The sequence below is a fragment of the Helicoverpa armigera genome, chromosome 18, assembly GCF_030705265.1.
Source record: "Helicoverpa armigera isolate CAAS_96S chromosome 18, ASM3070526v1, whole genome shotgun sequence".
Taxonomy (NCBI): Eukaryota; Metazoa; Arthropoda; class Insecta; order Lepidoptera; family Noctuidae; genus Helicoverpa; species Helicoverpa armigera.
This window is the reverse complement of record NC_087137.1, coordinates 8,152,622-8,180,278: the sequence shown is the minus strand read 5'-3', so window position 1 is coordinate 8,180,278 and position 27,657 is coordinate 8,152,622. Positions and strand designations below refer to the sequence as shown.

At 37.9% G+C, this 27,657-nt stretch overlaps 4 protein-coding genes across 4 annotated transcripts; 3 read left to right on the top strand and 1 right to left on the bottom strand.

Annotated features, from left to right (window-relative positions):
• Positions 1 to 849: 849 nt before the first annotated feature.
• On the top strand, positions 850 to 6,632 carry LOC110377708 (PI-PLC X domain-containing protein 3). The gene is made up of 7 exons (XM_021336693.3): positions 850 to 1,278; positions 2,586 to 2,696; positions 3,205 to 3,367; positions 3,684 to 3,813; positions 4,186 to 4,344; positions 5,416 to 5,612; positions 6,117 to 6,632. Exons 1-7 carry the CDS (start codon positions 1,248 to 1,250, stop codon positions 6,355 to 6,357), a joined length of 1,032 nt encoding a protein of 343 aa, XP_021192368.2. The 5' UTR covers positions 850 to 1,247; the 3' UTR covers positions 6,358 to 6,632.
• Positions 6,589 to 13,943, bottom strand: LOC110377707 (uncharacterized). Its single transcript, XM_064039152.1, has 7 exons — positions 13,667 to 13,943; positions 13,130 to 13,253; positions 11,667 to 11,782; positions 11,203 to 11,305; positions 10,254 to 10,414; positions 9,148 to 9,308; positions 6,589 to 8,806 (listed from the first exon to the last, which is right to left on the bottom strand). The coding sequence occupies exons 1-7, from the start codon at positions 13,748 to 13,750 to the stop codon at positions 6,673 to 6,675; spliced, it is 2,883 nt and encodes a 960-aa protein (XP_063895222.1). The 5' UTR covers positions 13,751 to 13,943; the 3' UTR covers positions 6,589 to 6,672.
• Positions 13,944 to 14,625: 682 nt separating this feature from the next.
• LOC110377691 (glyceraldehyde-3-phosphate dehydrogenase) lies at positions 14,626 to 17,453 on the top strand. The gene is made up of 2 exons (XM_021336660.3): positions 14,626 to 14,767; positions 16,235 to 17,453. The coding sequence occupies exon 2, from the start codon at positions 16,237 to 16,239 to the stop codon at positions 17,233 to 17,235; it is 999 nt and encodes a 332-aa protein (XP_021192335.1). The 5' UTR covers positions 14,626 to 14,767; positions 16,235 to 16,236; the 3' UTR covers positions 17,236 to 17,453.
• Positions 17,454 to 18,354: 901 nt separating this feature from the next.
• LOC110377698 (ralBP1-associated Eps domain-containing protein 1) lies at positions 18,355 to 27,436 on the top strand. Its single transcript, XM_021336674.3, has 5 exons — positions 18,355 to 18,708; positions 18,787 to 19,203; positions 21,949 to 22,108; positions 23,554 to 23,710; positions 24,031 to 27,436. Exons 1-5 carry the CDS (start codon positions 18,559 to 18,561, stop codon positions 25,259 to 25,261), a joined length of 2,115 nt encoding a protein of 704 aa, XP_021192349.3. The 5' UTR covers positions 18,355 to 18,558; the 3' UTR covers positions 25,262 to 27,436.
• The last annotated feature ends 221 nt before the right edge of the window (positions 27,437 to 27,657 follow it).

The window sequence follows — 27,657 nt, the reverse complement described above, 5'->3', positions numbered from 1 at the left end:
AAGCAAAGACAATTTAGGTAACTGTGCCAGTGTTAATATTTTGATTTCAGTCCGTAAAATACTTCTGAATTCAAAAAATCTGCCGTCGCAATTTCGTGCGTCTTAATTATAACTCATCAATTTCAGTAGGTAATAGCACCTAACACTAAACATATCAATTTCAACCTTGTGCCTCTGTATCAATTATAATTTATCATCTGCGTGCTTCATTCCAAGTGACCCCAAACGTTATTTACCTAAGTACCTACCTAATAACTAACACGCACATTAGAACCTGAGTTCTCTAGATATTTTCTAGTCTATTGGCTCAATTATCAGATAAAAGAGGTTGATCTTGCATAACTGGTTTGAAGGATCCTGACTGGGCCCTTGAAGATCATTCTCAAACTCAAACTCAATTTTTTTTATTTCAAATAGGCCTATGAAAGCTCTTTCGAAACGTCAAAGTTAGGTGCACGGTTCCAAAGAGTTGGTCTCATGGAGAAGAACCGGCAAGAAACTCCATGGATTATAATTGTTTCCATTCAATTCCATTATAATTGTTTGTGACATTTTCCTATTCATCATTTGAATAAAGATAGGTAAGGCAAGAACAAAACGGGAATCACAAGCTAATACAAATAATTGGTGTCAGGTTTTGATATTATTCCAAATAAGACAAATAATTGACGGAGAACTAGTTTTTTATGAAATTTTTCCTCCTTAAATGTCGAATGCTTATTTCCTCGAAGTTTCTTACCATGAACTTTACGAGTTTTCGTTTGCGTTGAGAAAACAATAATGTTCTTTCAAGAACAATAGACCTAGGTATGTTAGCTTTATAAAAACATCGCAGCTTAAGTTTCCGGACGCCTCTTTTCCTTCAATTGGACAGGCTAATAGGCTAAGCCGAGCCCAGTAATCAAGGTCAAAGCTAATCTTGGAGCACCAAATGTAAAAAAATGACTCCTTTCACCTAATCAAAGTAGTTGACATCTGGCTCAGAGGGACAAAGCAATCTGCGCACCGGTTTAATAGCAATAGTAGGTAACCCTACTTTTTGCATTTATTAACTCTGAACTATTGAAGTGCATGATATGTTCATTTTAGTTTAATCTTAGAGCAGTACATTTACATGTGCGAAGTGTTACACACGTTCTAAACATCGGATGTTAACAGTACCTCGGTTTAGTGCAGTTTTTTGTTCGTATTTTGAAGAACACCGGCAATTTTCCGGTCGCTTACACGTGCGAAACTGTGTGTGAAATATGAAGTTTGTGTTCATTGTGCTGTCATTAGGTATGTAAACAATCAATTGTTAATTACAGGTTTTTACTAATAGTGGATTAACGTAGGTCCTAACTGGACAGCTCAAACAGTGGATATATTCTTCTAATGCTATCTTGGCCAGCGACGATCCTACTTACCTAAGTGCATATATAAATGCGTTGATCTTTCCATAAATAAATTACCTTAAGTACCACAAATTTTTGTTCAAATTCGACTAACAGAAAACATCAAAGTAGGTAGGTACCTACCTACCTACTCATTTGCAATAACTTCACCCAACCAAAATATACGAAAATAATAACACGAAGTGGAAAGCTTGCACATTTGCTCACCGCAACTAGGAGGCTAGATACAGTCTACCTACACAGGGCTTAAAGAATAGTTAAGTAACAAATCCATAGAAACATCCTGTCTAACGCATCTTTCCTTTTCACAAAATATCTAGAGTCACCAAAGTTTGTATGTAAAGTAGGTACTTAATTCAATGAATCTAATTAATGTTAGATAAGTACCTATTGGGAGTATTTTCTTAAAAGCAGCTAAACCGGCAAATGAGGTTCTACTTAGTTAGGGATTCACAGTTACTGATTTCAAGACCTTCCTATATTACCTCCAAGGTTCAAAGGAATAATAAATTATAAATTAGTAAACAATAAAGCTGCGAATAATGTTAAGACTACCTACCTTTTATTTTTTAAGTGGAATCATATCAGGTATCCTTTTATTAAACTTTTTATAAACGCTATTATTTCATTTAGACGTTTAGTTTAAGGGTAACATATTACCCTTAAACTAAACGTCTAGTTGCGTTATGATAATGAAATAACAAAACGCACTTTCTGTCAATGTTAATTGTCATTCTACTAATGTCATTAGATTTTGACATATTATGCTACTTATTTGAAAAGAAATGATGACACCTTTTACTCTAGTCTCTCTATTGTCATTAAAAATGCAACGTCTAACAATCACAATCAAAAATGCATCCGTAACATAAAAATGTTGTTTTACAATTTCATGAGTGAAAATGTCCTATTTATGAAAATGTTTTAAATTACAGAAATAGTATTGCAGGGCCTACATTAACTGTTAGCGTAGTTAACGCAAACTTTGTTAGAATGACGTGATTCTTTTGTAATTATAATCCAATCGCTATTCTAAATTCTGTTCAAGGCGGGTAGGTCATCTTTTGTTCTTTGTAAGTGTTTTGACTGGTCATTAACTCGTTATATCATTTGTTTATCACTGGTGATGTGTAGTTGCGTGTTTATTATTGAACTTTAGTAAACTTTAGCGTTTGTTTGTGGTTATTTCAGCTGCAATCATGGGTGAAGACACTGCAGCACAAAAGCTTCGTTTGGAGAACTGGATGAGTGACCTGCCTGCTCCCCTTAAAGAATTACCACTGATATTCCTTGCTATACCAGGTAACAAACTTATATTTGAAATTAATCTTCACAATTTATCCTTTTTTTTTTAATTTACACCTTGACCTAGTTTGCATGTGGTAGCCATGACTATAAAATTAGATGACCAGGTCTGGTTAAAGGTCACAAATGAAATTTTAAACGATCAGAGTGCTAATCCTTGTTATATTTTACAATTTTGAGTTATAATTGTGCTCACAATCAAATATTTAATTGAACTTTTGAGGTTTCTGTGTTAAAAATTAAAATTTGTTTCTAAAGAAAGACTAACATTAATTACCACACTCGTGTAAGGCATTTGTAAATTTAGAAACAGGTTCTTGAACTGCTACAGTCATAAGTATTTATTTATACAACAAACTTTGTTACAACTTGTTTGCTTAAACCTTCCCTGGAAATGTATAAACATTTAAAAACTTAATCAGTCCAGTCAAACCCGAGTTTAGAAAAAACTAACCAACAGCGATTAATTTTTATTTTAAAATTTCCACTGAGTAAAATATTTCAGGAAGCCATGACTCCATGACATATGGTATAACCAGGTCTAGTACCGTGGCTCCAGATGCCGAACCAATACTCAACCGACTGTACCCGTTATTCCGAGGTACGATTTTACGATGGACCATAACGCAGGCCAGTGACACTTGGCACCAACTTCTCATTGGCATTAGGTATCTTTGAAGTAACAATTAGCACATTTTGCACTTCTACTAACTTATTTACTTTTCACATATTAACACGAAGCTTTTTAATGTACTTGTTAAAGCACATTTCTAAATATGCTGGAAGAAATTTAATGTTCATGAAAATGTTTCAACAGTTAAAAGTGCTTTCACAGTGATAATTGAAGATAAACCACTTTTAAGCTGCTAATAAAAATGTAAGCAATTGGCTATCTGATATTTCCAAAGACAATGCAACATCTGTGCTTTTGGTGTGGCGACTCCTTACAATGATTTTTTTAGAAAAAAAAACTGAAAATTTCAGATACTTTGACCTGAGACTGGCTACGAAGGTTGATGATGACAAGTTCCATTTCACCCATGGGCTTTATGGAGATGAAATATCCACCGCTTTGGGACAAGTCAAGGAGTTTGTTGATACTCACCCTGGAGAGGTAGGATATTCAAATAATTCTTTATCACACTCCTTAAGTATGGATAGCTGAATAATTCTTAAATTAACTCAACCTTATGGTAAAGATTGTAATTTTCATAGAAGGTATACTCTGACAGTACTTTCTACAAAACTACATTCTTAGCAAAGTGAGCATTTGCATTCACAGCATGAATAATTATATAGTCTTAAAAATATTTCAATGTTCTTTGAAATTTAGTTAAACCTATGTACAGGGGTGTACTGACCAAGAAAAACAACTACATTGCAAAGCAAAATTATGTCTATGTAGTCTTTAAATGACTTTGAAGTTGTAAGTCCTGTATTCCTTAGGTGCAAAATCATTGTCAAAAACCCTTTAATGTCTTTCCAGGTAGTAATACTAGACTGCCAGCATTTCTACGGGTTTACTCGGGAAGACCACATGAGGTTGCGTCGGTACTTGCTCGACCTATACGGGCCGAGACTCGTGCCTCGTCAGATTGACCTGCATGCCATCACGCTCAACTCGCTCAATAGGCTTAAAATGCAGGTAAGGATATTTTATTTAAAAAAGTATGGGTCCTTAACGCAGCTTTATATTGGGTCAGCATGTCTTCGTCTCCCATATTATATATTTCACACAATCGTCCACGTTTTGTTTTTTTAATAAACAAAATAAACAAGGTGGACAGACAACCTTATAAAGGTCGCCGGAAGACTGGATGCAGGTCGCCTCCGACAGGTATATGTGGAGATCTAAGGGGGAGGCCTATGTTCAACAGTGGACGTCCTATGGCTGAGATGATGATGATGAAACAAAATAATATAATGTGCAAAAGTTCTATACATGTATTGCTGAGTAAGTAAATTGCTTGAATTCCAAAGAGGTTGAACCGATTGAGATGAATTAGGTAAGTAGGGAGCTAAAAGATCATGATACTTCTGGGTTATAGTTGTAAGTTTTTTACAGCTAAGTGGTTACAGTATTTTTCTAGCACTCTTTCTCCAATACCTATCTGATAGGTATACATAGACTATAGACAGACAACTATCACTTAGGTTAATCAAAAAGCCTAAGTTAATTGATGTCGAGCCTAATCAAAAATAAAATAAACATAGCTTACGCTTCACTAATTTATTGTCGCTTAAATTACATGGTTATTAGGTTACCCATTAGGGAATGAGTTAGGTATAATTTTAAGTTCTTTATTTATGACATAATGAACCTTTTTTTGTTTGGTGTCCTTGAGTTAGTGTATACTTATCGATCCCGACCTATAAGGTCAATTAGCAAACGATGACTAACACCCTATTTTTATATTTTGGTTGTTATACGTACTGAAAAGCTTTTTCATAAGAGATACCTTACAATGGAAAGGGTGATGTTCGTCATCTTTGCTAGACATAAAAATGCTCGAGACTTGGCTGGGGCACTGCCGTGCCCCCAGATCTTCTATTTCGCCTTACACTGAGAGATTTTGTAGATAAGGCGTCACTAATATAAGTATCTCAAATTCCCCCTAATGTTTCAATATTCCAACAGGCAAGTGTACGAGTTACTTCGATTACCTAATAATTTCCCTCCTTACCACATTAGCACATATATAAAATCACATTCCAGGTGATCATAGTCTACCGCAACGAGACCGTGAACACAACGGGTGAGTTCTGGCAGCCGCAGATGATGCCGTCGCCGTGGCCTCAGCAGGACACCATCACAGGCCTGGTGTCCTTCCTCGAGAACATCCGGCGACACCCCAGCACGGGGTTCGTGCATCAGGCTGTACTTACACCTACGCCGATATTTATTGTGCTCCGGTGAGTACGATATATGTTTAGTAAAGAAACTTTATTTCTGTCCTTCCTCGAGAACATTCGGCGACACCCCAGCACGGGGTTAGTGCATCAGGCTGTAGGTACTTACACCGACGCCTATATTTATTGTGCTCGGGTGAGTACGATACATGTTTAGTAAAGAAACTATATTTCCGTTCTTCCTCGAGAACATTCGGCGACACCCCAGCACGGGGTTTGTGCATCAGGCTGTACTTACACCTACGCCTATATTTATTGTGCTCCGGTGAGTACCTACTGCAGGTTTCCTAAAGAAATCTTATCTCAGGTGGCCCATCTTCGTAATTTCGAAACACGATATGGGCTCCAGAAGGAATGTTTTGAAGGAGGTTTTAGCTTCACCCACATCGGAAGAGGTTGAATAAGGGTTTCCCATATTTATGTGTACTTACATCATGTACTATATAATTTGTACTACTACTACTATTGTTGTATATAAATTCTAAAGCATGTGACATTAAATTCCAGGTGGATATCAAGCTTACGTGAAAGATGTGCAGTGCCAGTCATCAAAGAAGTATTGCCGAAGCTAGCAGACTTCACCCCCGGCCCGCCCGCGCCGGCACACAAGCCCGGCGTCCGCGCACCCGTCAACGTCGTCATCGCTGACTTCGTCGACATGGACAATGCAATATTCCCGCGAACCATTATAGACCTTAACATGAAGCTCTTAAGACACACAGACGTTGTTCACCACAATAATGGGTAAGGCCTACGATCTCACAATCTAGGCTTTGTTTCTAATTAGTTCGCCCGTTGACGAATTGTGTCGATTTTTACAAGTACCTGAAGCTTTTTTACGTATTTTAATACAAGACTTTTCTGTGATAATTAAATCATATTTTTATATACTTTCAGTAATGCATATAATTATTGTAAACATATATTGCCATTAGTATATTTATGATGATCTGTTGTATGCCATTAGAAATAAAACATATTGTACAAGTGCCTCAAATAAAGGTAGATGTATTTCAAATGAAACGCACTTTGTTAATTTTTAACGGATCACAAATATTATGTCTTAATTACTAGTTTTACCAAAGACTCTGTTACAGAATTCGTCCAACTTTATCCTTTCGCACAAATCTCTGAAGGACCATTTTTTCTGTTGCGCGTCGGTCAGATCCGCCTGGTCCAAATTTGAGAACAACTTATCCGACAATTCATCGGAGATCTCGATAATTCTGCAAATCTTGTCTAATCGTGCCAAATCTTCTAGTGAATTTGTCAAATCAGTGATATGGATTACCTGTGATTTTCTCTCGTTAATTTCGAATGAATTGTTAGAGTCGGTGGCGCTGGCACTATCAAGTTTGTCGTAGAGGTCGGGTTTGGTTCGTTTGCCGTCTCCATTGCTCACAGTGGTGACAGTGTCGCCGGGGCTGCAAGTTCCCGATCGTGGGTCCTGACATGGTTCGGGGGTCATTCTGTTCAAGCTCTCCAAAATCTGCTTATTCAAGTTCAAGTTCCTCCGACGTTCGTCTGTTTCCACGGCCATATGATCGATATCGATGCTGCTACAAGTTTTGAAGTTCACGGAACTGTTATCATCTTTTTGATTATTTACTAAAACAATATTCCGTTTTTTTAGCTCTTCGTCTATAATTTGCATGTTGTAGTCCTTGTTATGTAAATATTTGTTAAAATCCATATAGTTTAACAATTCCGGCGGGTCCGGCTCTGGGATTTTGGGCGATATCGTTTGTGTATCACAGGGTACTTTCTCTCTAGGTGGATCTGGTTCAAAACCACCTTCAATAACTGCAACTACTGATTCAACTGATTCAATCTCTTCCACAGGTCCTGTTGCTGCGTTTAAATCATCACTAACTTTTCTAATAGTCTGTTTGGTTTCATTTAAAACATCTTTTCCTCGTGATTTGCTAGTTAAGTTCTCTATGTAGTTGTTAAGTGTTTCGGACATTGGTATCGTGATTTTAGTGCTCGCGGATATAGGCTTAACAGTTTTGTTCGTGGGCACCACCACATTAGCCGTCGTATCGTTATTTGGAGGTACGGAATTTTGACCAGAACTTGTAATGGGATTCTGATTTGTTCCTCCTATTTCGTCTTGAGGAGTTCCTGAACTTACTTCCGGAGCAACCTTTTGCGAAACTTCCCCTTCCATATTCAACACGGAAATATTTTCGTCGCGTTCATTTGAACCGTAAAACCGGACATCTTCTTTGCTACAATCATCTGTGAGAGTGGTGATTACCGAACTCTTGAAATCACCGCAAACATTAAATATTGGGTTACTTTGTGGAGGATTATTAACTTTTCCGTTTAACACAGTTTTGGTCTCTTCAAACGTATCCTCTTTCAATCCTCCAATAGCAGTCGGTTTGACTCCTTCCACAGACTTCTTTTCTGTAGTATCGAGTTGCAGTTTGTTACTACAGGACTTCTTAAGTAAATCTTCAGTAATGTTCACCATTTTTGAGAACTCCCGCTTGACATTTTCTAAACGTTCATGAGCTTTCAAGCAATCTATTTTCTCCGGTTTTTTGGGTCCAAATGATATGCAACTGTGGAAGAATGAACTTCGGTTTTGCCTTGCGGCATTCTTTTGTGCGTCGTTATTGTCATTCCAAATTTTGAAAAGCTCATTTCTCTTTTTTGTGTCGCGGTTCAATGCTGGTGTTGTGTTTGGCCCCGAATTGTGTGATGACAATGGCTTTCTCAAATATAGTGGCCGGCTGAAGGGCTTGCGTTTAAATGCCGCCTCTTGAGATGTGGTACATAATACCTTAGGTATTTCAGTGGAGTTGTAGTTGCATTCTATTGACATCTCTTTAATATTATGTTCGGTTTGTTGAACTCCATCCTGTTTTTTCGTAAGTTTCGCTCGGACGTAAGTCATTTTGCATGGAAGAAGTCTGACCGGTTTGTTAAATTGATTTTCGGAGTAAAATATGGAATCCAAAACTCTGCAAGCGTACGAGAACTCGTTTTCGTACCAACATATAATTTTGTAAAAGTTGGGTTTAAGCTGTAAACTGGAGTCTGCATCCAGAATGCACGAGTGACTATCCCCGCTAAAGTCTGAGGACACCGCTTCTTCGTTGGATATTTTTATAATATTTTGAAGAAATGATTTGCTTGCCTTTTCTACAGATTTGATTATGTCTTGCATATTTGTGTTTGTATTTAGTCTGTGAGGAAAAAAAGAGAACATCAGGAGTTACTACTGTTTCAGTAATTTCATAACAAGCTATTACCTCTATAGGGCGACAATTACCGTGAGTTGCACCATTTAACTATCACGATAACCGAACCATTTTCAGTTATTGAAAGGGCGCCAATTTCACACCTGGTTATGATTTGGTTATCGTTGTAGGTGCACCTCACCCTTAAATATTAAATGACGGTAGTAGCCGCAAAACGAAACTTCTGCTTTCACCGACCATAAAAAGGGTCCACTATAACATGTAGTATTTCTGGCACATAATAATCAAAATTAAATCATCCACATAAAACACGATAATAAGCGTACCTTACAGTCAAATCAAGCACGGAAACGTTAACAATGGGCACTCGGAACGCCAGGCCAGACATCTTATCTTTCACTTGCGGGAGGATCTTGGCTAAGGCCTTACAAGCCCCAGTGCTCGCTGGAATTATATTCTGATGAATACTCCTGTGATCGCGCCAATGCTGGGGAAAAAAAGATAGTTTTTATCCCAAAGTGATGTCTAAAATCCACAAAACTAAATCTCAATAAGAATAATCGTCCACAACCTGGCTAAATTGAATCTTGTGATACTGGCCCTGTAGATGGGTCATCTACATAGGACATACCGTTTGAACTTTAAAATAAACACTTCGAAGGTCCGAATTCAGACATTTGTAATCAAATTGTATGTATTGTGTGTGATGAACACATATTTTTTCGATACATTTGTAGAGTTCAGGATTTTTGTAGGTATGTACTCCAATCACTAAGAAAATTCGAAGGTCGAAGAAAATTAATGAAAGGCAATGTAAGTTTTGTATGTAACACTAGGGTCACAATCCGTTTTGGGCGTTTAGAATGTAATTTCTACAGTCCTTAAGTAATATAAATGCATACCCTGGATACAACGTTGGATAATGACAACGATTTGAAAGTAAAGAAATACGAAACAGCATCCCACGAATATGTAAACGTAACAGTGCAGCAAATGGTAATAGAAAGTATCTTCCTGCATTTTAACTGAGGACTACATTTTCTCTATGACGTGAAATTATTTTTATAAATACTTAAGTAAAATTGCATTTTTTTTTGTCAGGAATGGATGAAGGCATGACCACCGAGATATGTAGTTTATGAACGTACTGCCATTTTACATTTTCGCCAACTTTGGGTCTATCCATAAAGGGAATCACCCATTAACATTTAATTTGGGATATATAACAACTTTTTTATATATACGCTTTATATGGCAGAAGCAAGTATCAAGAAAAACAAACCTTTTTAGTAGTCAGGGTAAAAAAACTACTTGAGAAATTTTGAGGTCTCACTAAGCAAAACTTCTATATCATTTACAACACCATATCTTTTTTCCGAGGATAAAAATGGACCTGGACAAAACTAGCACACCTTTTTATAACAGTTATTACCTTTCCCCTCAAACACAGGCCGTCCAAAGGCTTGAGCGACGGCGTCATGGCGTGTATACTGGTGATGAACCCCTCTGTCACGCCGAATGACTCCTCCAAAACCTTCATTATTGGTGCCAGACAGTACAGTGTGCTGGATGCGCATGATAGGACCTTTTGTTCTGTAAAACATATAAACATGCATCTCTAAAATAGATAAAGGTGTTCATTGGTAAAAGATGTTGTGCCTACTAATATTCTTTGTCAGATTATTATCTACCCTCGAATTTGGTAAAAAATTGCTGAAAGTTCTTAGTTACGTTTCTGATATCTGGGATTCAGCTATTTTTTTTTCAGATTTTGTAAAAAGGGGTTAGCTTTCGTCATATTCCTGATATCTCCCAAAACATTGCCTACTAACATCTACCTACGATTGTATGTATCATGATATATCTACTCTACTATCTAAATATATTGAGTTTAAACAAGAATGTTCTCTCACAACCAATCTGTATAATAAGACCCCTCTGAGAGCGATAGGCCTCATATATCTACAGGTCAATATATTTGCCCCGGTGCGGTAATTGAACTATCGTCACTCATCTGTGTGCTTGCATTTTTATTGATACGGCTATGTTTGTTCGTGAAAATAATATAGTAACCAGACGAATTCATTCAATCACACGTAATGATCAGTTTGGCAAGTACCTATCAAAAATGCGATCGTTTGAAGTAGGTGCGTTATTTCTTTTAATCGATCTTCATTTCGCTTCATTGGGTATATCAAATGCCAATAAACCTACGTTAGGCACTATACCTACTGCTGCTTACAAACTACATACTATTACAAATTACGAAAAACTAATCAATGCAGAATAAATTCCCACAGTTTAATTAGAGCAGAAGACCCATTGTATGCAAAAGCATTAATTAATTCACTCGCAATATTAATGAAGTGAGTAATGATTACCTGTGCTCAGTTTGTTGTCATTCACGCCGAGGATGATCATAGGTACGTCGACACTTGGAGCTGTTACTATTACTCGTCTGACGCCATCACTGGCTAGGTGACCCTGGGGTGAACATCTTAGTGAAGATGATAGATCATGAACGAATATAAAATTGATCCTATGATACCTACCTACATGGTCCGAAAGGGACTGACTGCTGTCAGACCCTCTTGTGTTAAACCGTAAGAGGTGACTGAGGTATGTATTCTAAATTCATAAGTGCCCTTAGAATGCAGTGTGTGTGTGAGGACTTCTTTAGCAATTAGGAATGTACGAAACTTGCCCCTTGCTAGACTTTTCAGGACCTATTGCCAGCTATTTCTTTGTGAGCAAAAATTCTTGTGACAGGAGAGTTATAATAGCCAATCTCCAGGAGTGTTCTACAAGATTTCGATATTTAGTCTTATTCGTGTGCAACACTAACCGATGCCTTATCCAGAGAAGTGAACATGCCAGAGGCTTCAATCACGTACTGCACCCCGGCTGCTTGCCAAGGAACACTGTGGGGTAGTTTCTCACGAAACACTCTCACTATAAAACCTGTATGGGGGTAAACAGTTGCATAAGTATTTGGTTCTATAAACCCAAACTTGAGTTAGGTGCCTACATGATCAAGATCTTTAGATTTCAGGGCCATAAGATCATCCTGAATGAAGTAACAAAAAAATATGTTACAAAATCAGACCTATTAAAAGATACATAACGTGGGGCTGTAATAACATGTGATTGTTAAGTATTGTAAAGTTGTATTGTTAAGTAGCTTCATATTCCAGATTGAAACACTGGTACTTAGCTGCATCCTGTAAGACTGGAAGCCGACCCCAACAAAGTTGGGAAAAGGCTCGAGAGATGGTGATACACCAGATTCTTTCAACATGGCATATATGCCTATGCCTAATGTTTCTGAGTATATAATTTGTAACACCCATTTATTTATGGCATCAGTAGGTAAGTATGTCCAAGAACGCTATAAATGTCTGAGGTCATGCTATGCATGTTATCAGCCAACTCAGAACGTGATAAGTAGGTACCGCGCCCCTGAGATATCCGTTATATACAATCTGTTTGGAATGTCATTCTAGGTTAAAAAATAGGCGTTTTCGGATCAAGTGTAAACATTTGTGATAGGATATCGAAACCATATAGGTAGGTACACAATATTTTTGGATATAGGTACCTTATATCAAAGAAGACATCATAAGGTAAGTTATTGAGGTTCTCCGACTACAACCCTAAACTGCATCCTGAAATCCGCCATGCCTTCTCTCTTTGAAATCTTGTATCTAGCAGATGAAAATACTCCAGAAACGATGTTCTTGGACACTTCATGTGGGCGTACTTTCGAAAATGAATGGTGAGTATGTGCTTAAGGTAAATATAGGTAAGTCTGCCTATATGAAAGATTTCTATAAAAATACCCCTTGTATTTTAATACGCAAACCCACCGGTAAAATGATGAATGGCTTACATAAATCAATTGACTTTGAGCGGACATTAGGGTCATGAATCTCACATTAGCATACATAATACTAACACAACCATAGTAAGTGATAGATTGACTTGTTAAACCAAGTTAATGAAGAGATAAGCTAACATCATAAAGTACGTAGCCACTTCGACTGACGCTAACTACCTATGGTCTTATGTAGGTCTTTTCCTGCCTACTTGCTTCATATATTCTTTGACTTTTAGAGATGGTAATAATTATAATTGACGACTGCGTCAAAGGTCATTTTAAACATTCGTGGGAAACGAGATAAGTTAGTAGAAGAGGTTTTTTTTTTAAATGGGCCCTCAATCCAGATGCCAACCAAGAATCTGATGGCAATAAGAACTGGCCAGTTTTTAAAGCCTTACTTGTGTGTTATAAAAATATAAATATTTTACCATCGATATTAATTTCATTATCTGTATGTGTGATGTTCCCCTTGAATTTGCCATGAGTAGAGTCGAACTTGATCAAATAGCAGATGTACTCGATGTCGATCGCCGGGTCGTTTATCGCAGATAACTACATGATCAACATGGAAGTAAACATTAGTTACCTAACGGAACAGTGTCGTTTGAGGGTCACTGGCTGCAGACTGGAAAGGGTTTCTTTGGATAAGTATTATGCTATATGCTGATAATAAAAAATACAAGAAAAATATGCTTGCATGTAAGAAAAAAACCACGGTCAGCGCTGACCATCGGTCGAGCACTGTTTCCAGCCTAAATAGAACAATTTAGAGCGACCCCCGAGCTCATTCGATAGTCTTCATCATGAGTCAGCTACTAAAACAGAAAATGTAGTCCATAGCTAGACTAGCTTTGGCTAGGAAGTACAGTAGATTTATAAATTAACAATATTACACAGTCAGTCGAATGAAAATAGCCGAATGATTCCTTCCAAGAGTATTAAGTTAATTTTAATCTGAACCTTACCTCAATGCTGGGATTCTGCAGACAAGTTCTGAATATTACCCTCCCGATTCGGCCGAATCCATTTATTCCCACTTTTATAACCATTCCCGAAGTGCTTGAATTTAATCATTTAATAGATTTTGAATATATTTTAAATATTTATTTGCCGTTACGTATTGACATTTTGAATTACGCGCGTCAATGAGATGTGTTCATGCAATAATAAAATCTATCACAATTTATTCGCATTAATGTAATCTTATTAAACATATTTGAGTTCAATCGCAAATGCTTAACGTCTATTTAATATTAAAACAATATCCTGTTTAATAAATATACCTACACAAATAGATGAAATAAAAAACCGGTAATTTTTATTTTACACCGGTAAAGTGGGATGAAATCACTAGAGATCATAGACTAGCATGGATAGTATAGACGTGAGATGGATGATTAACATTTGATCAGACTGTAAATTAGGTATAAAATCAAAATTATATTAACGTCGTGACTATTTTGATATGTAAAAATGCATATATATCGAAAACAACTCAAAATACGATGAAAATTATTTCAACTTGCACTTTGTTCTTAAATTGCAGTAACCTTAATTTTTATTTATTTAACAAAAACTGTAGAAATCCTACCATCAATGAATGAATATGAACAATGATATCCAAAAATAAAGGACCACGAACCGTGCCATCTGAAATCGTAACAAATAACATTTAAATTATAAAATGTTTCCTTATTCCACTTGATTAAATTCCGATGGCCAGGGTTGATAGTTCGTTTCCTAACTAGATTGAGGATTCCAACTAGAATTTTAACTGTGTGTTTGTCAAGGGGATTAAGTTAAGATGACTTGACGCACAATATTAGTTATTTACTGACAAACAAATATATTGGTAGGTAAACTAAACAGGTAGGTAAAAAAAGAGCATCATGGTGTATCGCATCTAAATTTCTATACTCTGTGAATCATTGATCTACTGGAAGTTGTCTATTATTACAACGCCCGTCCTGCTTTGCCTTGTCCTTCAGCTGACATTTTAAAACTCCATCTCGTGGAGAGCATACGTGGAGTTAAATATTTACTTGTTTCTACATAAATTAATTCCGGTAAGTGTTAAAAACAATTACATGTTAATTTTATTCATTTTGTATTTCCTCTGTATCTTGCTTTATTCATTAGTATCAGTTTTTACTGCATTTATTCCTTAACTACCACGTAGTGTCGTACGATTACGCCGACTTTTACAATGTGTTAAATGTTAAGTTCATTTTTGTTTGAGTTAATTATTCAGTGAAATATGTCACTCTTTATTTCTATAAATCATGGAGTTATAGTTTTTACATATGTATTTATTATAATATTGCGGCATTTATGAGTGACCTCTATATGACCTCCATTACCGGCCGGTGTAAGATCGTCCTACACCAATAATTATTTCAATGTGATCTCAAGTTGACATCAAACAATGCATAGCTTTGTGCATCAGAATGAAAGCCGGTACGATTATATCATTGCTTCCGCGTTGGCTATTTATATTTCGGTAACTGACCTACGTGCAAGCCAACAGCTATGCCAGACAGTTACTGTCTCACAATTTGATTCTTATTGGTTTATTTCTCTAGTCTTATTGCATTTGTAACTGCAGCAGTCGTATACAATTTGACTATTCTTATAAGCTTTTACGAGAACAACGTAGGTTTTTACGAATATTTTCCTGTTACCTAGGTACCTACTTATTTTTTTTTTCTTTTGTATATTTGTCATTATATGGTACCTATAGCACTATCCTCCGTAGTTTTGTGGGTTTAAATCAGCTAAACAGATTTACATGACTTTAACAGTTAGACACGTTAGTCTTCAATGACCTTGAGATGCACGGGATTGTAGACGCCTGTAAATGCTAGTCTTGTTTTTGCAACAATAATGTTTACAGCGAATGAGAATCAGTTTAATGGCTTCTTACTTGGTATTGCATCATGAACTCTCATTATTGAGACTATGTTACTTGGGGTAAATAACATTACATGATTCATCAGAGAGCCTGTTAGTTGTCACGTAATGTTTGTGCCGAGTTTTGGCTACGACTTTGACATATTGGCAACATTCATAACTATGGTCTTCGTAAATGACTAAAATAGGAAAGTAAAACCTTAAACATTCTTCAGATTTTTACGGTCGTAAAGTCGTCGTACAAAAAGCAATAGAAGAATTATAAAGTGGTCTGTCAAGTTTATTTAAAAAAATATTATAAAATTATAATTCTAAACGAGTTCTAATAAATCTAGATACACGCCTTCTTTTCTTAACCAGTTTTTATGTTATTCAGCAACGCATTTTAATGATGTCGTTGTTCCATAGATGATAATAATGTTGAAGCATAATTATGAGCAGAAGTTTTTAATAGAGTTTCTGACGTTATCAGTTATGATGAAATCAGTACCCTTTACGTTTATCAATGTGTCACTACAGTTGCAGACAGATATAATTATTATCATCGTCTTTGACTGTTACCTATTCATTGCATTAAAAGTTATATTTTATATTGTTAACGGTTTTATTTTTTTCTATTACAGACATGTCCAAAATCGGTATCAACGGTTTCGGCCGCATTGGCCGTCTGGTCCTCCGTGCCGCCGTCGAGAAGGGCGCCCAGGTCGTTGCCATCAACGACCCCTTCATCGGCTTGGACTACATGGTCTACCTCTTCAAGTACGACTCCACCCACGGTCGCTTCAAGGGCTCCGTTGACATCCAAGATGGCCACCTTGTCGTCAATGGAAACAAAATCGCCGTCTTCTCCGAGAGGGACCCCAAGGCCATCCCATGGGGCAAGGCTGGCGCTGAATACGTCGTTGAATCCACTGGTGTTTTCACAACCACAGAGAAGGCCTCTGCTCATTTAGAGGGTGGTGCTAAGAAGGTCATCATCTCCGCTCCCAGCGCTGACGCACCCATGTTCGTCGTTGGTGTCAACCTTGAAGCGTATGACCCCTCTTACAAGGTCATCTCCAACGCTTCCTGCACAACCAACTGCCTTGCTCCTCTCGCTAAGGTCATCCATGACAACTTCGAGATCATTGAAGGTCTGATGACCACTGTACACGCCACCACTGCCACCCAGAAGACAGTGGATGGACCCTCTGGCAAACTGTGGCGTGATGGCCGTGGTGCCCAGCAGAACATCATTCCCGCCTCCACCGGTGCTGCTAAGGCCGTTGGCAAGGTCATTCCCGCTCTGAACGGAAAGCTGACTGGTATGGCTTTCCGTGTCCCCGTCCCGAACGTGTCTGTCGTTGACTTGACTGTTCGTCTTGGCAAGCCCGCCACCTACGATGCCATCAAACAGAAGGTTAAGGAGGCCGCTCAGGGTCCTCTGAAGGGCATCCTCGACTACACCGAGGAGCAGGTCGTGTCATCCGACTTCATCGGTGATTCTCACTCGTCCATCTTCGATGCTGCTGCCGGTATCTCTCTGAACGACAACTTCGTGAAGCTCATCAGCTGGTACGACAACGAGTTCGGCTACTCCAACCGTGTCATCGATCTCATCAAGTACATCCAGACCAAGGATTAAATGTTTGCTTGCTGTGTAGAGATAAATGTTGTTATGAATGTTTAAGCATATGATTTCGTCGACAGTTATCGACTTTTATAATTTAAGTTTAAGTATAGCGTTCAAAACTAAATTATTATTTAACTACTTTGATAGTGGTGTCAAAAATGTGTAAATTGTCACATTTATATATCGCAATTAAAATTGGATCACAATAAAATAAAAATAATATAAAAACATTTCTTGTTTTTTTTTTTCACTGTGATAATAAGTTACATATTTTTTCCGTACTTGTCGAAAGAGTTACCACATAATCTGTGCCACAGCCCTGGTACATAAAGTGCTCAATATGGAACATTGTGGGTTCTAGTCAAAAAGAGTCTGACACCCCCTCACAGTGCACCCGCAGCGAGACGGTCATTTGAATAGGACACATCAAAAAAATTAACTTCTGTGTCCTATAATTTTTATGTTAATCGTAATATATGTTAATCGAGACGGTTATTAGAGTTAGTATTATGATGTAGTCTGCGTTTAGGTGAATCAAATAGAACAGTAACGAACACTTCATCCAAAATCAATGCATAAATAGGACACAGAGTGTCAGAGTTCATTGCAATGTCACCGGTAAACTATACTTACATTACCGCACTCTCTACTTTTCCAATATGTTGCCGTATGAAGCTTTAATATAGAAGAGTAAAGGCATGAATTTTAGCTTTCTAAATGCCTACTTAATTATCTTGTTATTAATTTTGTAAAATTCTGTTGGGCGCTATTTTGTTCAGCCAGTGATTGGTCCCAGGAATTAGTGGCTTGCAGTTAGGAACACTCGAAAAAAGTATTAATTTTATAAGTGATTACATAAACATTAATTGTTACTTAACTAGGCTGGCATTTCGTATTTTTCATGCACAGTTAGCTAGTAACTAAAATTTACTATCCTATATTTATTAACTAAATTATTTGTGACATTATGGAGATAAACATGTGCACTTGATGCTGGATAAATCAAAATGTATGCCTGTATTGTATGTACATAGTATTCAAAACAGATTTGCCTTGACTTTTGTTTGCTAAAAGTACCGGTTTATATGCTCCACTAGAATCGGTTTCTGAACGTGAAATACGGCTCTAAATAATCTTAATGGCCGCATCAGGCAGCTGTCTGTCAGTGACGTTTGGTTTGCTTCGTGTAAATTTTGTGATGTACAAGTTTCGAATCCGTCTATTTATCAATGAATATGGTGTACATTAATAGATAATGGTTGTTTATGTTGCCTATTTAATAATAAACTAAAGACACTGTGTAGAAGTCCATAATATTGTTATTTTATTACTATAATGGAGGATCTCAATTTGACAGAAACCGAAATGAGATATTTCGGTGATTTGTTTTTATGTTGTGACGAGGAATCCAATGGGAAAATACCGATTTTGAAAGCAACAGAATTATTTCGATCATCAAATGTACACAACGATGTCCTAAAACAGGTAATGAGCGGTATAGGTTAGGCGTATGATAACACTTTTGGTGAATGAGTGATTATGAGCACTAATTATATGTTACAGATCATGGATATAAGCGTTGCTCCTAATAACTGTGCGTCACTGAGTCATATGAACAGAAAACAATTTTATTCAGCACTGAAACTAATAGCAGCCCATCAAACAAACATGACTTTGAAGCCTGAGCTATTGTCCACTCCTGTGGACTTACCTTTACCCAGGTTTACATGGGCGCTCAATTCTGAAGCGAATGCTGACTTGATACAGTTGTCTAGTTCACCGCAAGAGCACCAACATCACTTGAGTAAAAGAGAGAGAAATTTTGGGGGAACCCTTGGTGCATATGAGCCTATAAGACTGTCATCCAACCTGTCGGACAGTGATGTCCCACAGGTGTTGTCTCACGACACTACTGAAGGATTAAGTACAGATTCTGAAATTGAATCTGAGACGTTGTCCCAGCGATCAGGATCCCGTGGGGTGAGTTTTCATACTGGATACTTTGAATAGTGTTTATAGAACAGATACAGATTGACTGGTGAAGTATCATATTGATAAGTAATATGGACTGTTGTCAATAATATAAATACTTTACACTACAATCCAAGTAGACTCCAATTTAATCTCAATTTAATTAATTTCAACCATCGAGTTCTGTATGTTCCCCACATATTATTTTTATTTCCTGGAAGAAATATTTAGTAGCATGACCTAGTTTCTGAAGTAGAACAATGCCCTATATGATCAGAAATAGTGGGAACTAAAAATATACTTTGTTGATAAAATCTATATATAATCTGAGCTCCAATAATATGAATAATTATTTTTAGTTCAGACAGTAAATGATTCAGTACCTACTTTTATTATTTTCAGTAGGAAATATGCTTGTTACAAGATTTACTATTTCTTAAGGTTTCACTCCCTCCCAGTTAAAATATAGCACATTACAGGAACTAGCTTCCAGATGGTAAAAGAATTTTGAAATCGGTTCAGTATTCTCAGAGCCAAACAAACAATAAAAACCTCTTTATAAAATAAGTTTTGAATGACAATAACTTCTGACTAATCTATGTATGTAAAGCTACTGCATTATAATACTGCAATTATTTCGTGATAGGTATACTTATAGTACACTTTCTACAAATAATAATAGTCATCAATGAGAATGTTTCTAGTAAGTACTGCGAAAGTATTTGATTGATATTACGAAGACTTCACAACAAGATAACAGGTTTCAGTACATTTGTGATGACATTTTTATCAGTTGGGTTAACAACCAGTTAATAGCAAAGCACTCAGGTTGATAACAAACAAAAAAACATTTGTTTTTGTAAAGCAAAAAAAAATTTTCATTTACACATACGAACCTCTTTCAAAGTGTCTTATGAAACAGACTATGTATTCAATGACTATGAAAGGAGGTATTCTATTCTCTATTAAGGAGATATCTATAGTTTTAACTATTAATAATTATCTAACAGAAAATTATATTATGGAGTGCTGTAGATTCATGAACATAAAGCATTAAAACTGTGGGAAGCTACTGTTTTCTTTGAAGTTGACCCAAAAAGATCATATTTAATGTCTTTGAACAGTAAACTAAACAAATTAAACAATGCCTATCTTTGATGCCCGGTCTTTGGTTGTGAATATCCATATATATTATTACATAATTATTGTATCAGCCTTTACTGCTTGGATACAGAATACAGAATATTTGAATGAGTGTACTGAATAACGTCTTTATGCTTGCTTTGATAAATCTAGCACAGGACTATTTTTAATTAATTTATACTTCAAATATATTGAGAAAAAACATAGGCAAATTATTCTCTGGGTTCCTTGGGGATGCAGGTAGAACCGCAGGGAAAGCTTGTTTAATTACAAAACAAGCACTATTAAGACTTCTCAGTCCTTTACATACAGCTTGGAAAGAGGGAAACCATTGGTGTGCATTTAGTGTGTAGTTAGTATAGTACAAACAACATCCATTTATAATTTTTTCCTTCCGTATGCTTAGTTTCCTTCTTTTTATATTTACTTTATGCACACTATAATACATAGTGTGATATGGTGGATTTAGGCATAACCATGCAAATCAACGTTTCTTAACTATTTAAATTGGAGAGAGTATAAGGCTACCTGCCTACAGAAGCGGAGCAAGGCTGTGGTGCGGGGAAACAAATAAATATTAGCTAATAGCATTGCATAAAATGTGAAACAATCTCATAAAATCAATCCTATCGGTTAAAGTTTCTTTTTCTCTTCACCGCAACCTCACTTTGCTTATGTTGATAGCCACCCCAATAATAGGTCTTGTGTGTGATTAACACCATATTTACACTAATCAAATCTTAGAAGTGGATTGTCCAAATTATGCAATTTTTTGCCCTGTGTGATGTTGTGATGGTACCTAATTTGGTCTGCCACTAGAAATCAATATCAGAAGTTGATAACATTTTATTACTAGCAATTTTTGGCGTTTTCACTCCACCATGGAGGAATTTCTCTTGAACCCCGCCAAATCAATGGAGTACGTATTTTTCTTAGGGCTTAAGTTGTATCCATTTTTTTTGCGGTGAAAATTTTAGTCAAATAGGGCAACTTTTACTCTTGGAACATTGTGTGCCTATTAATTAAATAATAAATAAACCTTTGAGCTCGCAAGGCGGTCTTGTGACAAGATGGCGTATTACCGAGCCATAGTTGTCATCGTTACAGTTTTAGTGAGCACATGACCTTGCAGGTGTGCTGCTAATTTACTAATACATTATATATTCATAGCTACATGTGCCTGCCTATGTCTTGCGGTGCCAGTTTTTTGCAAACATTTTTCTTAACTGCCATGAGAACTTTTTTAATGATCACTTGTTTAATAGACAGTTTTATAGTCTAAACATGGTAAATGTTAAGGAAAATAAAATAATATGCTTTTTATTTTCCGTACCTACTATTGTTGTATTACTTCCTCATACACCCTCATACACCCATATCTATACAAACCATTCATTGTTTTATTTAAAAATAGTTCCTGCAGTTTCATCCGACCCGGGGGGAACTTCATCCCTTTCCCGGACAAAATATACCATATTTTACTCGGGAATAGACTAGCTTTCCAAGTGTTCATTTGTTTCGTAGTCTTTGGGTACAAACATCCAAAAAAATATTTCCTTTTCATTATATTAGTATTTTAATAGAGTTTAAAATTCAAATGTTAATTTTCAGAGGAGAGTAGGCAAGACTGGTTCACCGTGGAGTACGGCTAGCGAGAGTCCGACGCCGACCAATAGCGTGGCGGAGCGAGTACACCCTGTGTGGGAACATAGCGCCACCGGCCGGGGGGTGTGGCCCGCTAACACTGGAGAAGAACACACACGATTACTTGGTGAGCATACCCCCATTCTCCCTAAAAACTTTAATTTACCTGAGTTGTAAGAAAAGGTAGCTGAAGACTATTTTTGGCTGCTTAGTAAAGATCGTATACAAACAGTTTTGGATCAGTCTTGTAAACTTGGCATTTAAGTGTAGTATTTCAGACAGTTTACAAGTGAGTTGTCTAGAGTGAGTGAGGATCTCTCTTGTTAAACAAAATCCATTTGTCGAGAAGATTGAATGAGACCATCTCGTTTAAGTTATATATATTTACAACTGGGTTTCGGTTTGCTAGGTAGAAGTTTGTTAGAATACTAAGTACTAACAAACCTTTCCCATATAATACATCTAACTTTATTTACGTCGACTCTGCGGTTTATCTGTGAAAGCGACGACAAACCGATAGACAGACTTTCAGTAAGACTTTCTCATTTATAATATCAGTGGTTTATGTAACTATCTCGATATAATCTACTTTATAGTTAGACATTATTGTTCGTTTATCTGAACTCGTTATTATTTTATTTGCTAAGCCAACAAACTAGGTATATTAGATCGAATTTAACCTCAGTTAAGCATAATAATACAGCAATAGTGAAATGGATCATTGAAAAATATTTACCGACCAAAAATTGTAGTTTTTGGTTCTTAGATAATTACAGTCTTCATACAGTTTCTTTGTATATCTAAGTATAGTGTCAATTGACCTTAATTAGCCGTTAATTCATATTTTGGTGCTAGATAATTTGGGCAGTTTTTTATCACGAATGATTCATTGCTTTTTAACAACCCGTCCTAAGTGCGGTGTACAGGCCGAAATAAATCGATATTGTAAGAAATGTCTAGCAGTCACGCACCATGAAATTCAGACCAATATCTAGGAGTTAGGTATTAGATTAGACTTGCAGATTACATTGTTTAGAGCGTTGATTGAATGAAAATGTTGATGAATGTGGTCGCTATACTAATGTGTTTGCTTTTTTTGTATTTTACAAAACTTCTTTTTACTTATCCTTTGGGGATATTACCTATCGATTTAGCTCCTAACTTTGCCTGGATCCGAATCTTTACCGACGAGAGAACCGCATTTAGTCCGTCACTGCCGAGTCCATGCCATGACAATATGAGAGGGCCTTTGGGTTGGCCACTATAACAGAATCGCCTATTGAATTTGGTGTCACACTGAGATTTAACTCTGAAATTCTGTCTTTCGTGGAGATGCCTTCGTTGCCTCCCATACGCCACATTTTCCAGCAGTTTGAAATTGGGTAATCTTCTTTTCCTTACTCTTATTAATCTTCTGGAATTTTCCAGAAGTAAAGCTATACCTATAGGTTCTTTAGGGGAGGCCTACGTTCCGCAATGTTGAACGTAGATTTGATAATGTGTTGATAATAGAAAGATATCACTATGACTGTTCCACTAATCTGGTACTGACCTATGAATCCTCTGTTCCAGGTACTGAAGAAGAGTCGTCGGACCGCCACTCGTCGGAGGAGGAGGGCGACGCGTCGGACGACGTGTGGGCGCTGTCGGACGCGCAGGCGCGGCACTACGCGGCGCAGTTCGCGCAGCTGCGTCCAGAACGCGGCATGTTATCCGGACAGACTGCTAGGTAGATACCGAATTGTATTTAGTGTACTTTCGTTTGTACGGAGCGACTCCTATCTGACTTTCTCAACCCAATTACTAACCTCTTGGTTGGTCTTACTATCTGACTAAAGCCTGGCAAACTCGTTAAGGCCAGATTGGCCTGGCATAGCCTACGCGGGTGTGAGGGGGACGTGACTGTCAATAGTGCGTCGTTACAAAGGGTTGTTCTGAAAAGACTGACTGCTAAAGCTGTTCAAGTCTTTGATCGATCGACCCATTCAGCTGTTACTTGCCCTCGAGCTCCTCAATGTAGCGTGCTAATTGAGAATCCTGTCATTCCAGGTTATTTTTCGAAAAATCTCACCTACCGGTACCCGACCTCCGGAAGATATGGCAGCTGTCGGACATCAACAAGGATGGCATGCTAACACTGGAGGAGTTCAGTATAGCGATGCACCTGATCGTGCTGCGGCGGAACAACATCCCCGTGCCCGACGCGCTGCCGGCCTGCCTCGTGCCGCGCGTCGACTCGCGCTACTCCGCGCACGCCGTCACCACCGACCTCGTCGACCTCGGCGCAGACATGTTCAGCTCCGGCACCTCCGCCGACTTCAACTTCGCGCCCAAACCCGACGCGCACGACCCCTACGACGCCACCAAAATCACCAAGAAACAACCCGAAGAACGACCACCCTCGTTGACCCCTCCGAAAGCCGAAACACAAGTCAACAATAAGGAGTGGACTAAATTCGTAGACTCGCCGACATCGAGCGTGTCCAGCCCCGGGCCCAAGCCTGTTAATTTTGACTTCCACAAGTCGGCAGTGGAGCGCGACCCCAAGATCTTCCACCCCGTGGCCGTGCGCGTGACGCCCGACGGCAACTCCCTGCCGCCGCACGACGACGCGCGGGGCAGCACCTCGCCGCGCCGCGACGCCTTCGAGCTCGCCTCGCCTAAGCGGCTCAACTCCACTGAGCCGCCCTCCAACGGCGCTGAAATAAAGTCTATCCAGCGGCCACAGCCGCGTAAGCCTGTCAAGCCGGCGGGAGTTCTTCCCCCTCCCCCCGCGCGTGACGATGGTCCCCAGTCATTGCAGGCACCTCCCTATGCTCCTAAGAAGGAGCCTCCGCCGCCGCCGCCTCCTCGTCCTCTGCGTAACCACGCTCGCTCCAGTTCGCTCGATCTGAATCGGCTTAAATCCGCGCCGGCTCCACCGCCGCAGCCGCCACCGCGGGCGTCACCCTCAACAGCTGAGCCACCGCGTCGCCTAGCGAACCAGCGCAGCGAGGGCGAGCCTGCGTTCCCGCCGGACGCGTTCTCTGCGCGGGAGTACGACACGGAGGGGTTCGGGTACGCGCGCGAGGACGCGCCCAAGATGCACGGCGCGTTCGAGGTGTACCGCAAGCCCGCCGCCGCCGCCGCGTCGCCCGCGCCCGACGCGCGCGCGCTGGCGGAGCAGAACGCCGTGCTGCACCGCGTGTGCCGCGCGCTGCAGGCCGAGCTCGCCGACGTCACGCGCGACCGCGAGGCGCTGCGCGTGCGTCTCGACGCCGCCACGCACGCTCACATGTAATCTCAACGCATCTACTGCTGTCCAGTTGTCGATGCTAACATTATAACAGCTAACGCCTCCAGCGTCAAAATTGTGAAGCTGTCTAAGAACGACACTGACAGATATCCATACAATTTGTGTCAAAATACCTCGCGAAAAAATTAAAAAGAAAAATGTGTCATTATTTATCGTAACATAAATTGTATAGAAAAGGCTGTCAGTTTCGTTCTTAGACAGCTTCTAAATGTCGCCACTACAGGCGTGCGGATAATGTTTGCATCAGCAATCCACTGTTATCCTATACTCGGTCGAACTCGGTTTTTGTATGTTTATGCCGATGTATTTTTATTCGACCCTCGCTGTGTCACCCCTAAGTCACGAATTCGCTCGGCCTCGACGTGCTTTCTGGATTATATGTATTCGTATTTACGTGTAATGCTCGGAAACAAAACATTTTAATGTATTATATTTCATTATTGAATTGAAAATAACTATTTAGTACAGTCAGTAAAAAGAGATTCAACCTTTCGGCCATCTGTTTGGATAGTTGAAAGGTAGAATGTTTTCATCCAACATCAATATTTAAATGCTTTAATCTTTATCTTCATGGAAAGTACGTTATGACTGTACTAATTATTGTATATCGCAGATATTTTTGTGCCTTTTTTATATTTTTGATCATAAAGGGTCCATTTACATTTTATTTCTAGAGGCTATTTAATAAATAACTAATAGTTATTTACCATAGAGTCACAGTATTTAACGTCTTGCTAACTTCCGTAGTCTCAGTAGCATTTAATATTATTTGGTCACATTATATAATTTTGTATACATGTAGTTTATTGTATTAAATATAATTAAATTTGTAAAACGTCACTCCAGTACATTTCCAGAGTTAGAAGTGTTCAACACTCAAATTTTAAGACAATGTTGTTAGGATAAGCATTTTTCAGCTTACGGCAACAAGGAAATTTTTAAGTATATTAATAAAAATAAAAAAATGAACTCCGCCAAAATCACGATTAAATCGTCTTCGGTAAAATAGGTTTTTTTAAATAACGTATTTTTTTGTATTTTCAATGCAAACTACTCGTTCAAATCAATTGAGTACCAAAAGTAATGATTTTAAATTGTCGCTAATAGTAGTGTTTAAAGTATATTATAAAGCATTATATTGTTCCGTGGTTGTGCTTGTTGTCGCTTACTTATTTTCGTCATTACTTCCATTACGATATCAATAAAATAGTGAATAGTGAGCAATCGTCTGTTAAATGACATTTGGTTTATGAAATAAAAAATGGCGACTCCTATCTATGACCTAAATGAAATTCGATTTTCGAATTGTTTTTAAATGAAATCGGCTAAAGGCTAATATTATAAGACTAACGTTGTACCCGTTGACGATATTTTTTGTAATTTATAAAATGCAGAAAACTAAAATTCGTTAACAGAGGCCAAAATACTTGAGAATCTCAAAGATTCGAAGTTTTCCAAATTGTCTGATGTAGTATTCGTACCGTGGCATTTATAATTTCCCTAGTATATGTTTGTACAATATTAGAAATTAGTTGTAACTCCAAAATGTTACTGCAGGGTGGCGCTTGACTTGCTTGATTAGCATTCCTTATTATAATTTGCTTTGTCATCGTTTTAAGTGTAAAATTCCATCAGACGGAGGGTGTATTTGTTAAATTTTGTGAATGTTGTATTATACATTAGCTTAGCGAATGTAAAAATGTCAAGATGTAAGAGCTAAAGGGAACGACGATGTACAAGACTTGTGAAGTGTGAAGAGTACATAAGATTGTTATTTGTAAGTTGGTATCGACGCTCGGCCGCGTCCGCCGCAGATGTTAAACTATCAGATTACAATATTAGCTACTGAATATGTGTTAAAATAAAACTTGTATTATAATAAGATTATTGTAAAAGTATTTATCTTTCATTTTAGTCGTAACTTTAAGTATATGATCCTCAGTTAGCAGCCTCATCGCAGTGTAAATATTTTGATTCTCCGCAGGCTAACGTCTGTCGAATGCTTTATAACCCCACTGATCTACATTTTGGTCCAATTTTTGTACTACTAATAATGTTCACCATTATACCTATACCTATTTATGTTTCATAAAAATTTATACAGTAATGCTTAAAAAAAATGTAGTAAATTATGTACAATAAATTTATTTCAAAATTGAATTAGTATTTGTATTTAAATGATGAGGTACACACTTTATTTACCTATGCTTACATACACATATGATTATTTAACTAACATAAACCTTTTAAAAGCGGTTTAGTGATCAGATTCATGAGGTAATAACTCTTATCTTAATAATATGCAAAGCTGCTTAATTGATGCAATAAGCATTTTACACTCAGCAGTTATAAACAATTTAATTAACTACTGGTTTCTAAAT

Bases quoted from the DNA above. Each gene is read 5' to 3' on its own strand.
- LOC110377708 (XM_021336693.3), top strand. From the start codon at position 1,248: ATGAAGTTTGTGTTCATTGTGCTGTCATTAG. The intron at 2,697-3,204 runs GTAACAAACTTA...AAAATATTTCAG, and splicing joins GATATTCCTTGCTATACCAG to GAAGCCATGACTCCATGACA. The intron at 3,814-4,185 runs GTAGGATATTCA...ATGTCTTTCCAG, and splicing joins TTGATACTCACCCTGGAGAG to GTAGTAATACTAGACTGCCA.
- LOC110377707 (XM_064039152.1), bottom strand. From the start codon at position 13,750: ATGGTTATAAAAGTGGGAATAAATGGATTCGGCCGAATCGGGAGGGTA. The intron at 10,415-11,202 runs GTAATCATTACT...TATGTTTTACAG, and splicing joins TGACAACAAACTGAGCACAG to AACAAAAGGTCCTATCATGC. The intron at 9,309-10,253 runs GTAATAACTGTT...TTTTTTCCCCAG, and splicing joins GCCTGTGTTTGAGGGGAAAG to CATTGGCGCGATCACAGGAG.
- LOC110377691 (XM_021336660.3), top strand. From the start codon at position 16,237: ATGTCCAAAATCGGTATCAACGGTTTCGGCCGCATTGGCCGTCTGGTC.
- LOC110377698 (XM_021336674.3), top strand. From the start codon at position 18,559: ATGGAGGATCTCAATTTGACAGAAACCGAAATGAGATATTTCGGTGAT. The intron at 18,709-18,786 runs GTAATGAGCGGT...TATATGTTACAG, and splicing joins ACAACGATGTCCTAAAACAG to ATCATGGATATAAGCGTTGC. The intron at 19,204-21,948 runs GTGAGTTTTCAT...GTTAATTTTCAG, and splicing joins AGCGATCAGGATCCCGTGGG to AGGAGAGTAGGCAAGACTGG.